At 42.3% G+C, this 15,852-nt stretch overlaps 1 protein-coding gene across 1 annotated transcript in view; it reads left to right on the forward strand.

The window, feature by feature from the left end:
- Positions 1–15,852, forward strand: part of Mettl8 (methyltransferase 8, methylcytidine) — an 81,204-nt gene that overhangs the window by 35,583 nt on the left and 29,769 nt on the right. Inside the window, exon 2 of the mRNA XM_051166525.1 lies at positions 6,099–6,253. Coding sequence (XP_051022482.1) covers positions 6,111–6,253 — 143 coding nt within the window. The 5' untranslated portion in view covers positions 6,099–6,110. The remainder of the gene's footprint in view (positions 1–6,098; positions 6,254–15,852) is intronic.

Raw genomic sequence — 15,852 nt, forward strand, 5'->3', positions numbered from 1 at the left:
GACTCACTGGCCAGCAGAGACCTTGCCTAAAACAAGTAAACAAACAAACCAACAAGTTGTGGGAGGGAGATGGCCACCTGGGGCAAAGCAAGCTGAAGGACCTGAGCTTGAGTCCTGAAGCTCCCACATAAAAAGCCAGGCGTGGCCATGTGTGCCTGATGCTCCAGTGTTGAGAGGTAGACATTGGGATTGCTGAAGTCCACTGGCCGACCAGCCAACTCGAAAGAGTAAGCTTCGGCTTCAGTAAGAGGCCCCAGCTCAAGAGCATGCTAGGAGACACCCGTTGTTTACCTCTGTCCTCAGTATGAGTGTGCATGGATGCAGATACTCTGCTCCCATACAGATGGACGTACATGTGTGCACACACACATATACACACAGAAGAAAAAAGTAAACTGAACTGAAATTTAAAGGGTATGTATGGGTTTCCCACAAAAACTGTTCTGTTTTGTGTAAAAGACTTGAGCATTCATAGATTTTGATCCTGGGGTCTTAACTAACCCTCATGGGCATCAGCACCTTGAACATAGGACACACTTAGCCTGATGAGTTGGAATTGGTGCTTTCCTATAACTCAAATGTTCCTTTTTAGAAAAAAAGTATAAAAATTATTGTTCTAGAAGCATAAAGTTTGCAGTTATTTCAGAAGTATTTTTCTTTTTCTTTTCGGTTGGGACTGTAGCTCAGTAAAGTCAGTGTTTAAGACATGTAACACCTTGGGTTCAAACTTTGGTAACGCACACAGCCTGAAAGGCATTTTTGTGTGTAGTATGTACACTTTACCTATCCCAGTAGACTATGTTGTAGTTGGTATGGGTCTGCAGCTGTTTGAATTACTGAAAAGGGGGATGCACTTTATTAGAGTGCATGGCATTTGGCAAAAGTTGTGAGTCAGAGCAAGCTGCTTCCCACAAGCTGTCCTTCTGGCCAGGGCCTCTGCTTCTGTAACTAAGTTTAATGTGGTGGTGGTGGTGGTGGTGGTGGTGGTGGTTGGCCATTGGTCAGTGGATATCAAAACCATCTTCTCTTCAGCTTGTCATACTCTGTACCTGTCCCAGGCCATTTCATACATTGTTTTTCCTCCTCAAATTCTAAGGTAGGCAGACAGTTACTTAGTGTTCTATTGCCGTGAAGAGACACCATGACTGTAGCAACTCTTATAAAGGAAACATTTCATTGAGGATGGCTTACAGTTTGGAGGCTTAGTCTATTGTCAGGGAGCATGGTGGCAGGCAGGCAGACATGGTGCTGAAAAGTAGCTAGAGCCCTAATCCGGATCGACAGGAAGAGAGAGCCTCTGGGCTTGGCATGGGCTTTTGAACCCTCAAAGCCCACCCTCCCTGGGACAAACTTCCTTCAACAAGGCTGCATCTCCTAATCCTTTCAAACAGTGCCACTTCATGGTTACCACATGTTCAAATATATGAGCCATTGGGAGCCGTTCTCATGGAAACCATCACATCTTCCCACACCTCGATCTGGCAGGAAGCCTGTTGGCTAATCATAGTGCACCTTGTAGAATGGCCAATGCTATTGGTGGTGACACTGTCGATCTGATGCTTGTGTGAGCATTTGTTCCCTCCTGGGTTTCTGTTCCTTAATTACTGCTTCAGCCAGTTGGCTATGAAGTCTTGCCTTTGAGCTCTAAGGGGCCCTAATGTTCTTCCATTTATAGTTAGTTTACTTTGGCCCTTACAGGGTTCAAGAGGAAGGATCATTGTAGGGTGCTGAGATGACAGTGGGCCAGAGGAAGGGAAAGAAATGCCACTTGGTGACATAGGCTTGATATGGCATTTGTTTGAGCTAAGTGAAGCGATGCAACCAATTCCCAGCTGCAGAGTTAAACAAAAGCTCAAAACAGGTATCAGGCTGTATGGATATTTTTGGTGCTGTGTTTCTCTGCTCTGAACCGGATGGAGCACCACAAACTAAATACAGTTACTTAATGACGTTTATACTTTGTGGAAAACATGTCAGTAGATGATCTGTTATTATGTGCACATGAGAGAGTGCATGTATACCAGTGTAGATGGTATAGCCTCCTTTTATACCTAAGCTGTACGCTATAGCCCATATGCCTAGATAATAAACCTATGAGCAGTGTTCCTGTACTGCTGCCACAGGCTACTGTAATACAACAGTCTTTGTCTACCTACCATACAAAAGCTGTGGTAAAATACTGGGTGATAGGAAATTTTTTTTTCATTTTAATCTTTTTTCCCCACTATAATCTCAGGGAAACTACTATGTGAATTTTGTCTTAACTAGCATATTGCTATGCAGCTCATGACTAGATCAGCCTCAGCAATTAAAGTATAATAGGAAATGCTCAAAAGAAAAAAAACATCAACAACAAAAACTCTTGCCTAGGCTTTCCCTCTTAGATACCCTCAAATTTTATCTATAACAAATTCTTTATAACCTGAAAACCTAATGGGAAGCACTGTCAGTGGGAAAATCACCCTGTAATGATATGGCCACATTCAGTCATTTTTTTCATACAAAGTCATAATCCTCCCAGCCATGCTAGCTGAGAGGTGTTCTCATCTGCTGTAGGCTGTGCACTGTTGCTATTGTTTTGTTTTGTTGTTTCTTAGATATTTGGTGTTCACTAGTGAGAATGTGTGGGCTTGCACCTTCTTTGTAGGAAAGCTGTTTGGTTTTTTATTGTGGGAAACTATAACTAGGAGAGGATTTACCAATTTAATCCTTCTTAACTGTGTGGCTTACTAGCATTAAGCGTTCATGTTGTACAAATTATTGCCGGCACCCATCTCTAGGACTTCTCAGCTTCCCCGACGGACACTGGGCCTGGTTTCTTGGTCTACCTTGCTTTGTTCTTGATCCGTGTATGTATTTGTCTGTTGTGGGCTAGGTTTTGTTGTGCTTTTCTGACCTCAAACCTTTGGCACTCTTACATCAGCTTCCCAAGTGCTGGAATTAAAGGCATGTGCCACCGTGTCTGTCTAGCTTCCGTTTAAAAATGTGTACCTTTGAGGTGTGTAGTAAGACATTTCTGTATCACTGCGTGCATGTAGTGAAATCGTGTGTGTGTGTGTGTGTGTGTGTGTGTGTGAACATGTACTTTTTGAAATGAGATTTTAAGTTAGCATATAAAGTATTGAATTTCATCATTCTCATACGTGTGAGGCCCACGTGTTCTTAACATGCACAGGGGGCATTAGCTCTCTAGCTGTGCTCATGTTATCATGCTCCATGCAACTCGATGTGGTCTCCCTGTCATCACATCACTTTCTGACGTGTGCCCATTAGACATTTTACCTCCCTGTTCCCCTCTGGCGAGCACCACTCCGCTCTCTGTCCCTCTGGATCTGACTACTCTAGGAACCTTCTGTAAGAGGAGCAGCACGGCGTGTGTGCCTTTGGGACTGTCTTCAAGATCCATCCACATTGTAGCCTGGGTCAGAATACAGTGTTAGGTGTTTCTTATTCCTTCAGAGAACACATCAGGCTATTGACTGTCTACAGTGCCTCTGTGAATCTGAGAGTTCAGACACCTTTTCAGGTCCCTCTCTGCTTTCAATCCTTCTAAATATATACCCCAAAATGGAATTGCTGGCTCTGGGTCTAATTTTTGGGGAGTGCCCCACACTGTTTCCATAGCAGCTGCATCATTTTACATGTTATCAGCAGTGTGTAAGGCTTCCAGTTTCCTCATCCCCTTGCCAACACTTGCATTTTCTGATTTATTCTTTACATATGTGTGCATATATATGTATGTATATACATGCACTAAGTATATGTTAGTCATCACAGTCTTGTTGTTATTTAAACTGTACAATCATTTAATAAATTTAGGCCTGCTTAGGTTTTTTTTTAACTTGGGATGTTTTAGAAAGTTATTATAGGTAAGTTTTTTCCAAGTTATTTATACCATAAATAAAAGAGTAAAAAAATTGTCTGTAATAGCCTTTTAGTTTTCCAGTATATTTGAGGTCTGTGGTAGCATCTCAGCTTTCACTCCTTTATGTCAGATAAGTACAATTTTTATGCAGTCAGTCAAACAATCCACAAATAGCAGGGTTCTGCTTCTAGAAGTTTGCAGTTTCATTTGAAAACTTTAAATACATTAAAGTTATATATTTAAAAGGTTTTATATATTTATGTTAGCATTATTAGATATTTAGTTAAGATTGAACAGTAGTGCAGCACCAGATATGGATATTAAATATGATAAAGAAATGAAAGAAATAGATGTCTGTGTGGTAAATTAAAGAAACAGCTGCCTAAACAAGGAATTTGCCACATGCCTAGGCCCTGGCGATGCTGAGCTTTGTTCTCTGACCAGCAGCCTTCAAGGCACATACTCCTGACATTTTGCTCATAGCCAGTCTTGTGTCTTTTTGTCTGTGGTCATGTACAGTGAGAGAAGCTTTGCTTTCTTTTCCTTTTTTGCACAGCGATTAGTATCACATCATCGTTTGAAGGGTTGGGATCACATTTAGGTTCGGTTTTCCTGAGTGGGAACCATTGTCTGCATCATTTTTCAGTTTTAAGCATGAATTACCTGCCTTTGTGGGTCTAATCAGTTTCTTCTCTTTGGCATACAGAACATGTTATGAATATATTTAATACAGAAAGGTCTAAAGATAGTTTTGTTGGTATTGTGTGGAGTACTGGCTGTAGAAAGAACAAAGACATGTCAGGGTAGAGGCTGCACTCAGGAGAAGGAACAAGCCAGGGGCTGGGACAGGCAGCCAGCCTTTTTATGCCTCTCCAAGCTCCTCTTTTATTAAAACCCCAACAGGAAAAATCTTGAAATTTTTTGTGGAAAGCATAGTGAGATGTTTTGACATTTTGAGGTTCATGTTGAGCAGGGTAGTGAAGGGCATTCACCACATTGCTCTCTTGCCTAATGGCACCTCTGGTCGCCTTGATGCCTGCTTATACATGTCACCTAGAGATGGTTTCTACCAACTGGTTACCACAGTAGCCTGAGTGCTGTGAGGGACAGCTCAACCACCAGACAGCAGCACAGTGGACACCGAGAGTCCCTTTTGAATACTTTGCCATAGAGACTTGAGAGTGACATCTGTACCAGAACATACTTACGATGGCATAACCCTTAAATTCGAAATTATCAATTTAGCTGTCAACATCAGCTTCAGCTAAGGATTCTTCTCCTGAGCTAGAATTGAAACACGTGTGTTCTATGGGGAAGTATATTTGCAACAGTATATTGACTATTAAACATACACTTGTATGAACAAGAACTGTTTTCCCATCGTATGATATATCTGTGATTCCCTTTTTCAGAAGTAAGTTTGTAGAGGACTTTTTCTTATTTGGTTAGACATATTCCTAAATACTTAATCTGGTGGTGGGGGTGCACTTTAAATGAGATATTTTTCCTAATTTCTTTCTCAGAGAGTACATTTTTGTTCTTTTTTTTTTTTTTTTTTTTTAATATTGACTTTTGTATCCTGCAGCTTTACTGTAGGTGTGTATTGGGCCCAGGAATTGTCTCGGGGACCCAGTAGGGTCTTTTAAGTAAAGAGCCATGTTGTCTGCTAGTCGGGATAGTGTGATTCCTTCCTTTGCTGTTTTTATCCGCTCTTTGCCTTTGTCTTGTCTAATTGCTGCAGCTAAGACCTCTGAGCACTCCATCAGATTGCTTTGTTCCTGATTTCCCTGGACACGCTCTCAGCTTGTCTGTTGGCTGTAATGCAGGCCTTGGGTTTGATGCCTTTATTATTTTGAGGCACGTTGCTTCTATTCCTAAACTCTCCAGAACTTTTCTCATGAACACATGTCGGAATTTGTCAAATGCCTTTTCAGCATCAATTGAAAGAATTATGAGTTTCTGTCCTTAAGTGTATTTATATGCTGTATTATTTGCTGATTTACATATGTTGAGCCAACCTTGCCTTTCTGGGATAAAGCCTACTTGTTCGTAATGTATGATCCTCTTACTGTGTCCCTAAACTTGGTTTGCAGCTATTTTGTTGAAAATTTTTACATTTACGTCCATCAAAGAATTAATATATAGCTTTCTTTTTCTGTGTGTGTTGTTTCCTGGTTTTAGAAAACTATTTTAATACCTGTTGAGTGATTAATAACTGTTTGTGGCTTTACAGGTCCTGTTTAGGATGAATGTGATTTGGAGAAATTGCATTTGTCGTCTGAGGCAAGGGAAGGTGCCACACAGATGCCAGAGTGTTATCCACCCGGTGGCCCCTCTGGGGTCAAGGATTTTAACTAACCCAGCCAAAGTTTTTGAACACAACATGTGGTGAGTTCCCACCCCCCACCCCCCACCCCCCGGCAACATTTATTTGTTTACTTGTGGAGCATGTGCCACAGAGCACATGTGGAGGCCAGGGGACAGCTTCAAGACTCTTTTCTCCTCATCCATCATGTGAGTTCTAAAAGAGCCAGCACAGATCATCAGGCTTAGTGGCAAGGTGTGATACCCCACTGAGCTCTACCCACTGAGCCATCTTGCTCGCCCAAGCTTTACTTTATAATCTGATATTATATATGTTCATTAGATATCTTTTCCCCATTATGACCAAGGAAGGATGTTTGTTTGTTTGTTTGTTTGTTGACAAAGGGTCTCACTTTGTAGCCCTGGTTGTCATAGAACTCTCTATGTGAGACCAGGCTGGACTCGGATATGGGAGATCTGTCTGCCTCCTGAGGGCTGGGACTAAAGGCATGCTCCACCACACCCTGTGAGGAAGGAATTTTTCTTTTAATTTGATGATCTAATTTAGGTTGTAGAAGTCCAAAAGCCTGATAGCCAACCTTGACTTACATTCTCTGAACGTTGCACATGGAATTGGAAAGTGGAAGTTCCTTCGTACATCTAGAACTTTGGTATCCTTGCAGGCCCCCAGCCTGACTGGCCAGGCTACTACCAGGTGGTGGTGCCAGGGGGCGCAGGCTCTCCTCTGCAGAGAGGTCCTCCTCTCTGTAGCCCTGTTGGTTGAAGTTACCATCTTCTGCCCAGCCTCTTGAGTAGCTTATATTACAAGCTTCAGCCACTGGCATCCACAAGCCCTCTCCTCTTCACAGATATTTGTCAAGTGCACACTCTGGGCCCTATTTCATGGTTTGAAGGTGTTTATGAAAAGGCTAATAATTGCACAAGGAAGCCTCAGGCTCTAAGGGCTGAGTGCTGTAGACTGCCATATAAGAAGCAACTCATTAATGAGAAACTGCACTGATGGACGTAAGAAAGGGAGTTTTTTGTTGTTTTGAGACAATTTCATGCATCTCAGGCAGACCTTGAGCTCACTCTGTTGGAGAGGAGGGTGTGACCTTGACCCTTTGACCTTCTTGTTCCCCACTCCCAAGTTTTGGGATTACAGGGCGAGCCACCATGCCCATCTAGGAAAATTTCTTCAATTGGGAAAATCTGAAATTAGGATTGTTTATTTTGCCTTCCATACTTGGGACAGTATCTAACACAAAAGTATTTGTTGAGAGCCAAGTGTGGTGGTACAAGTCTTTAATCCCAGCACTAGGGAGGTAGAGGCAGGTGGATCTCTCAGGCAGACCTGCTCTATATATTAAGTACAGGCTAGCTAGAGCTACAAAGCAAGGTCATCTCTACCCTCCACTTCCCCAAAATATTTGTTGATAAATATAGCATATCTGGAGCAAGGGCATCCATGCTGGGTAGAAATATAAAACAAAGATACACAAGGCATTTTCAGGAAATGGTAAATAAGATTGTATGCTTTTCTTTCTTTCTTTCTTTCTTTCTTTCTTTCTTTCTTTCTTTCTTTCTTTCTTTCTTAAGATCTTCAGGAGATCAGTGACAGATAAGGTTGAGTGGTATAGGACAAAGGTGGGGTAGGATCAGGGTCGCCTGTAGTGCTGGATTCAGAGCTGATATTCAGGACATCACAGAGTCTCTAAAGAGAGATGACATTGTAGAGACTATTTGCTGACAGTACCCTGGACAGATCGGCTGTAGGAAAGAGCCACGAGAAAGACTATAAAGGGTCCGTAAGGAGAAGGTGGCAGAACAAAGGAAATGAAGAATTTGATTTTGAAGTTCTGAACTTAGGTCACTGATAGAAACTCATAGTTTATTTTGGGGGGGGAAAAAAAAAAGATTACGTAGATATTTTAGATAAGCTTTGAGAGGACAGTCAGCTTCAAATGTCCAAATGCCATGCTTGATCCTAGCTAAGATCCAAGAAGCTACTCAAATGCCTAGACTACAGATTTCACTGCTGGGGAAGATGGGGCGTGTGACAGGGCTGAAGATGTTCCGAGGAGGCTACCGAGGGAGGCCTGACTCGCTAGTATTGCCTGCTGTACAGTCTGAGCTCTCCTCAGAGACTCCTACTGAGCACTTTTAAGGAGATTACTGGCTTTGCCTAATAGATATGCCACCAATTTATCTAGAGAACTCCCTGGAACTATTAAATCCTAGGGCTTGCCTGTTCTTGGGGGTGCAGTGTTCAGTGTTGCAGCCTCATGACCCCATGTAGAATATGCACTTCCTGCTGTAGTGGGATGCTCAGCTGCTTAAGAACACAGAGAAAAACACTTCACTAAAAGATCACTTGACAAAACAAGGGGCAGAGCACGCTGAGGCCCTCATAAAGACTGCCTGTTAGCCAATGAGGTCCGTCAGTGGCCCTCCTCTGCCGACCCCACTCATCCTCACTCCTCCTCAGACTACAGAGAAATGGAGAAAAGCCACAGTACCAGACTCCAAAATGTAGCTTGCAAGAAGAGATGAAAAGGGCTTTGAAAACAATACAGTATCTAGGAAATTTTACCCACAAAATAAGGAAAAGAAAGAGAGAAGAATATGCTGAATAGCTTCTGAGTTAATTTCCACCTGCTAATACTTTATTTAAGAAGTCATACATGCCTGGCCTTACTTAGTATAATTATTCTGAAGTTTATCCATCCTGATCAATATATCAATGTTTGTTCCTTTTTACTGATGATCATGAATTTAGGATCAGAATTTTTTTAAGTTCTCAAAGTTCAATAATAAAAAAATCAAGCCAATAAAAATGAACAAAGATTTTATCATTTTACCAAAGAAGATACACAGACAGGAAATATGCACATGGAAAAGATGGCCAGTATAACTAGTCATTAGAGAAATGTAAATTAGGGTCAGAATGAAATCCAACTTCACACTCATTAGAATGTTCCAAAATGCAAAATGCCAAGCATCCCAGTGTTGGTAAGAATATGGAGGACTAGAACTTTCTATACTGCTGGTTATAATACAAAGTGACAAAACTATTTTGGAATATCATGTCGCAGTGCCGTGAAAAGTTAACTGTGCACCTACTATTGCTGCACACCTCATGGGGTTGAAGAAATGGCTCAGCAGTTAAGAACATTTGCTGCTCTTCTAGAGGACTTGAGTTCAGTTCCTAGCACCCACGTTGAGCAGTTCATAACCATCTGTAGCCCCAGCCCCAGAGGATACACCACCATCTTCTGGCCTCCATAGGTGCTTACACACATGGCAAACACACATACGCATAAATAAAACAATTAAAAAATAATCAGGCAGTGGTGGCACACACTTTTAATCCCAGTACTTGGGAGTCAGAGGCAGGTGGATCTCTTTGAGTTCAAGGCCAGCCTGGTCTACAAAGAGAGTCCAGGACAGGCAAGGCTACACAGAGAAACCCTGTCTCAAAAAAACAAATAAAATAAAATAAACTTAAAAAATAGAAAAATATACACAACACAGATGAACTTTAAACTTCTATGAGTAAAAGGCTCTATGGATGGAGAATATAGTTAATAGTCTCCTCTCACTTCAGTTATGTGTGGTTAGTTGCAGTCCAAACCTGTGTGTTTGAATTTTGTTCCTACAGTGCAGGGTGCCCTCTATACTATTCTAGAAAACACAAAGTAACTTTTAGAGCTAGAGAGCAGATGAGTGAGTGAGGTTGAGGACAGGGACCTGGTGAGAAGGAGAGGGAGTGGCATGGAAGAACCTTGTCTTGTTTTTCTGCTTTTCTGGTGTTTGTTTGAGGCATGATCTCATTGTACAGCTCAGGCTGGCCTCAGATGTTCAGTTCTCCTACCTTATTGCCCCTAGCTCTGGAGAATGTACAAGCTACATTTTACATTCATGGCGTTGGTTGAGCTTTAATTTTAAGGGAAGAATACCCCTTACCTGTTGCCACCTTTTTATCTCTTGGTGGGCCACTGTATATTCTTTAGTACAGATCAGAGCCCCTCAACAATTTTATCTTTCACTCCGTCATCTTCATCAATGATGCACAGCTCAGCGCCTAATGTGTAATATGATTCCCCGTAAATATTTAGTTAGAAAGATCGAGGCTGCTGGCTACCTCAGGCTCACCTCCATCCCCTTGTGCCTCAGAGTTTTCCACATTATATCTGTTAGCCATTTCATCCTAAGTAAGAAACTGACTTACTAATAACAATAATCAATGGGGATATTTATATGTCTAAAAAGAGAAGTGGGCGTCCAGGAGTCAATTAGCATAAATAGTGGAAAAGAAGATTTAATTGAAAATAGTCCACTTATTAGCTCATGCACCTGTAACATTTGCAGCTCACCCATTCTGGGAATCACACTCTTACACTAATTAATGTCTCTGAAATCATGACACTTCTTACAGTTGGTGGCATCTTACAGTTGTAATTGGAGGTTTTTTTTTTTTTTTCTCTTATAGGTACAGAAAAATAATAGCATCTTAGTTTGATGAACTAGAATAGTTATAATTTCAAGCACTTAGTTTGCATACTGTTTTGAGAAGTATTAGTCTTATTTGATTAGTATAAAGCAGAGAGACACGTATGTCAGATTTTTTTACAGACTATTTGGCTTTTTGTTTGTTCGATTGGTTTTGGTTTTAGTTTTTTATTTTTTTGAGACATGATTTCTCTGTGTAGCTTTGGCCATCTTGAAATCACTTTGTAGACTAGGCTGGCCTCAAACTCATAGAGACCCTCCTACCCCTGCCTCCCCAAATGCTGGGATTACAGGCGTGTACAGTCACACCTGACTAAGAAACCTTTTTAAATACATTTAATTTACACACCAAAGAAAAGAAGGAAAATAAAAAGAAGAGACACATAAGATAGCAGTCCTGCAGGAGCCCCACAAGGAGACCAAGTTGGGGGAGGGGAGGCTGCTGCAGAGACTGATGCACCAACCAAGGGCCATGCATGGTGAGGACCTAGACACCCTGCTCAGATAGGCAGCACAGTCTCCTGGGAAGTAGGACCTACTTCTGATATGGACTCTGGTGCCCACTCATTGGTCACTTCCCCCTGGCCAGGCCACAGAGAAAGAGGATACAGGCAGTCCAGGTGAGACTTGATAGGCTGAGGTCAGGTGATAGGGAAAGAAGGCTCTTACCCTTTTAAGGGGGACAGAAAGAGGGAGGAACAAGGGAGGGAGGATGGGACTGGGAAGCAACAAGGGAGGCTACAAAAGTGGACAAATGAAAAAAATTTTTTAAAAGATAGCAGTTCTGTAATGTGAATTTTAATTCTTTATTGCTAAATGTATTTTTTATCAGTTTGATACATGCACATAACACACTCTGATCCAGTTTCTTACATGTATGCAGCACATTCTGATCTCACTCACCCTCCACCCTCTCTCACCCCCACACCCACCCTCATTAACCTCTCTCCTTCTTACAGGCCCCCGTCCTATTTTTGAGTCTTTGAGACGCCGTTGTTTTTTTGTGACCCACTGTGTACGGGCCTTCTTCCTGAGCACAGGGGTAGCTGTCCCTTGACGCATGGGCAATTCACCAGTGACTGCAGCACTGAAGACAGTGACTTCCTATTTTCCAGTAGTTCCCAAGGGAAGGGAAGGGCCCCTGTGACCTGCCCAGCCATGGTCTTTTGGTCACGTTCACACAGTACTAGGCATGAATTCCCTCCTATGAAGGAGCCTCAAATCTAAACAAAACAAAACAAAAAAGCAGTCGGTCCCTCGTAATCCTCATAGCACTGTTATCCCAGTGAGCAGGCATATCTTGCCTGGTAGGTTAGTCTTATAGCACATGTCATCTAGGTGAGACCATTAATATCTTTTCTCCCTCTGCTAACTACATAATAGCCTATGCTGGTTCTATGCACGCTGCCAGGCAGGGGCGAAACCTCCAGTTCAGTCTCGGCTTGATTTTTCCTTGTCCTACTACTAAGGTGTATGCTGATTTCAGCCATAGGCCTAGTATGTAGGTCTAGTGAGAAGCCAAGACAGCTGGCAATAGCCTGTATTGTTTTGGGGGTCGCTGAGGCCTTCCTGACCCACTCATGGAGGCATCCCAGAGACCTGGCACTGGGAGTTTTATTTGATCACCCATAGCTTCTGGGATTGGCATTATTAAGCTATGTAGGACGCCTCCGTTGAAACTTTAGGTATGGAGCGTATATGTATATATGTTTTATGAGCACGCTCATAGAGCAGTAGGCTCCATGGGACTTCTTTGCACATCCTAAGTTTTTAAATTAAAATTCTGTTCACTTATCTTTTCTTCTTTTTTGCTCTGCTCCCTTTTTCCTGCCTTACTCTGAAGAAATTGAATACTTTGTATTCCATTCTCTGTACCAACTTTTTAGCTGTACATTTTTGTATAGTTTTAGGGGTTATTCTAGGCCAGTAGTTTCAAACACTTTGGTCATAGGACCTCCTTTATACTCTTAAGTCATGGAGGGACACATGGAGCTATGCTTTTTGATATTTTTCATAGTAGAAATTAAAATGGACATTTAAAATATTTGTTTGTCGGGCACGGTGGTGCATGCCTTTAATCCCAGCATTTGGGAGGCAGAGGCAGACAAATCTCAGACAGTTCTAGGCCAGCCTAGTCTACAAAGAGAGTCCAGGACAACCAAGGCTGTGTGTAACAGAAAAGCCCAGTCTCAAAAAAAAAATAAATTTTTTTTTTTTTTTGTAGCCAGGCATGGTAGCGCATACCTTTAATCCCAGCACTCAGGAAGCAGAGGCAGGCAGATCTCTAAGTTCGAGGACAGCCTGGTCTATAAAAGTGAGTCCAGGAGAGCCAAGGCTAAATAGGGAAACCCTGTCTTGAAAAAAAAAAAAAGTTTTGTTTAAACCAGCGATGCATACCTTGAATTACAGAACTTAAGAGGCAGAGGCAGGTGGATCTCTGTGAATTTAAGACAGCCTGATCTACATAGTGAGTTCTAGGCAAGCCAGGGCTACGTAGGAGACTGTCTCAAAAAACAAAACAAAACAAAAAACAACAACAACAAAAAAACCCAGCAGCCCCCCAGATACATATGTTTATGTTATATGTGTATATATTTTTTTATATTTGCTCATTTCAAAAGAATAATGAAACCATTAGTTATTAATTCAGATTACATGTATTAAATAAAATATCTGTGAATTCTCAGAAATATAGCACAAAGATTGTTGCTGAGTAAACAAACAAACAAGCAAAAGAACTCCCAGCTCTGGGTCCCCTCACCCTGGTGCCTTTGCTCTTCCCTTCTGATCAGATATAAAGTTTCCAGAGACACGTCAATTGGCACGCAGCGTCTTTCTTTAAGACCTTGAACTGATTTCTACCACACTGAGGTTTCCTCCATGTTCTTGCTATTCTATCTAGTGTTTCCACAAACCTCTTTGTATGGCGATTTTCTTGCACAGAACTTCACTTTTCTTTTGAGATACTTTGTTATAATAAATTCCAGCGTGTGCAATTTATGAGCCAAGCAGTAGAAACTACTTTTCCATTGGCTGTTAAATGGCTGGTTCTTTGGTTCGCTGACTACTCGCTTGCCTGAATTCTGTGGTTGCGTTTGTTACATAAAAGCTTGACTCATCCTTGCTGCTGGCTGTTGGGTTTTCCTGCAGAGGAATCCAATGTCTGCTGGCAAGAGCTGCTGTAAAGCAGCGGGTCTGGAGAGTGTCCCTGCAAACACAGCAGGGACATCTATAGCTGCTGTGGGTAACTGTGCAGTGGGGAACGCTGTTCCTCAAAGCATGTGTATGATGCTCTCCTCACTTCAGAAGTCAGGAAGGTGAAGCAACATAAAAGGAGAATAAATAACCAAACCGATCAGTCAAGAAATAGGAAGTTAAACTCAACAGCTGAGACAAATGCTTTAAAGGCCACGTGTACTCTCACTGTCTTGGGGCCTGATGCTATACACTAAATGAAGGTTTGTTTTGAAACAGGCTCTCTAGATAGAGCCTCAAACTCACTCTGTAGCTGGGGCTAGCCTTGAAATACTGAGCCTCCTGTCTTTATTGTTGTTGATGTTGCCCTTTAGGAAATGGGGTCTCGCTGTGCTGTCCAGAGTGGCTGCTGGACTTAAGAAATTCTCCTGCCGCAGTCTTCTGAGTATTCGGGGCTACAGGCATGAGCCACCCTACATACACACCGAAATTGTTCTGTTTTTTTTTGTTGTTGTTTTTTTTTTTTTTTTTTTTTTTTTACTGTAGAAATTATAGATAATTAACTCATCCTCAGTCTTAGTAATGCTAATTTTTAAATGACTGACTTGGCCCGGCAGTGGTGGTGCCCACCTTTAATCCCAGCGCTTGGGAGGCAGAGGCAGGCAGATCGCTGTGAGTTTGAGGCCAGCCTGGTCTGCAAAGCAAGTCCAGGACAGCCAAGGCTACACAGAGAAACCCTGTCTCGAAAAACCAAAAAAGTAAAAATGAATGTCTGACTTGTTGATTTTAGTGTCACAATTGTCACATCAAGTCTCTATGTATGTACATACAAATAGAACGCAAAGTACAGTTGCCAGCCCCAGGTTATATTGTGGTCACACCTCTGTAGTAACTAAGTGAAAATAAAAGTCTGGTCCAGTTCCATTCTTTAAAACAAATGACAAAGACGCTTAGTGATAGTTTGGTTTGTGATTGGGTTTTTTAAAATATACTTGTAGTTAAATTTTATGTGAAATTCATTCTCTCTCTCTCTCTCTCTCTCTCTCTCTCTCTCTCTCTCTCCTGGAGACCCCAGCATCTTTTTTTTTTTTTTAAGAACAGACCTGGGTAGTAGTTTGTGTCTGTAATTCAAGCATTCAGGAGACTGAGGCTGGAGGATTGCTACAAGTTGGAACCTGCCTAGCTTCATAGCAAGATACTGACTTTTTTTTTTTTTCTTTTTCTTTTCTCCTTTTTTTTTTTTAAGTTGGTGGGGAGGCAGGGAGAGGAAAGCATGAACCAGTTTCTCCCCTTTCAGTAGGGGTATTTATAGCCAGGTAACTAGGTCACTGGAATATACTCACATATCTGATTGCATAAACACCACTTAGCACAGAACCAGGCGTCTCACCCAAGGTGACTCTTTGTTCCGTCACTTACCCCTGCTTTCCTAGATGTTCACGGTGATGTGTCCACAGTCAGGCCTGACTCTTCCCCAGTGGGTAGCTTTGTCAAGGCCACAACAACAGATTATCCAGTGTCTCTCTGCACTCTTCCTTCCTGTTCTCCGTGGCCCCTGGACCACTGCAGTCTGGCTGCTCTCCTGCAGCTCCTCCCACTCATCATCTACCCAGCCCCCAATTCCACCCACCAAAGAGAACCTGTCAACATGGACGCTTTCACTGCTCCCCGTATGTATTGTCTGTAGTCCCATCCTCTTACCAGGAAGAGTAGCTGCCCCGCCGTCTATGCTCCACCCCATGCCCAAACCCACCTTTCTGTTCTTCCCTGGTTTCCCAGACATCAGCTGACTGAGCTACCATCTCCACCCATCCGTGCCACTGCATCACCATTCCCTTTTCTCTAAGGAGTAAGTCTAACACCCCCACCCCTCAGCCCCCACCCCTGTACCACCAGCAACCTTGGTAGTTACCGATGGACTACAGGAAGATGGACTTTGACATGACCCAGATCTGGGTTTGAATTAAGTTTCTGCC

Source organism: Acomys russatus, chromosome 24, assembly GCF_903995435.1.
Source record: "Acomys russatus chromosome 24, mAcoRus1.1, whole genome shotgun sequence".
NCBI lineage: Eukaryota > Metazoa > Chordata > Mammalia > Rodentia > Muridae > Acomys > Acomys russatus.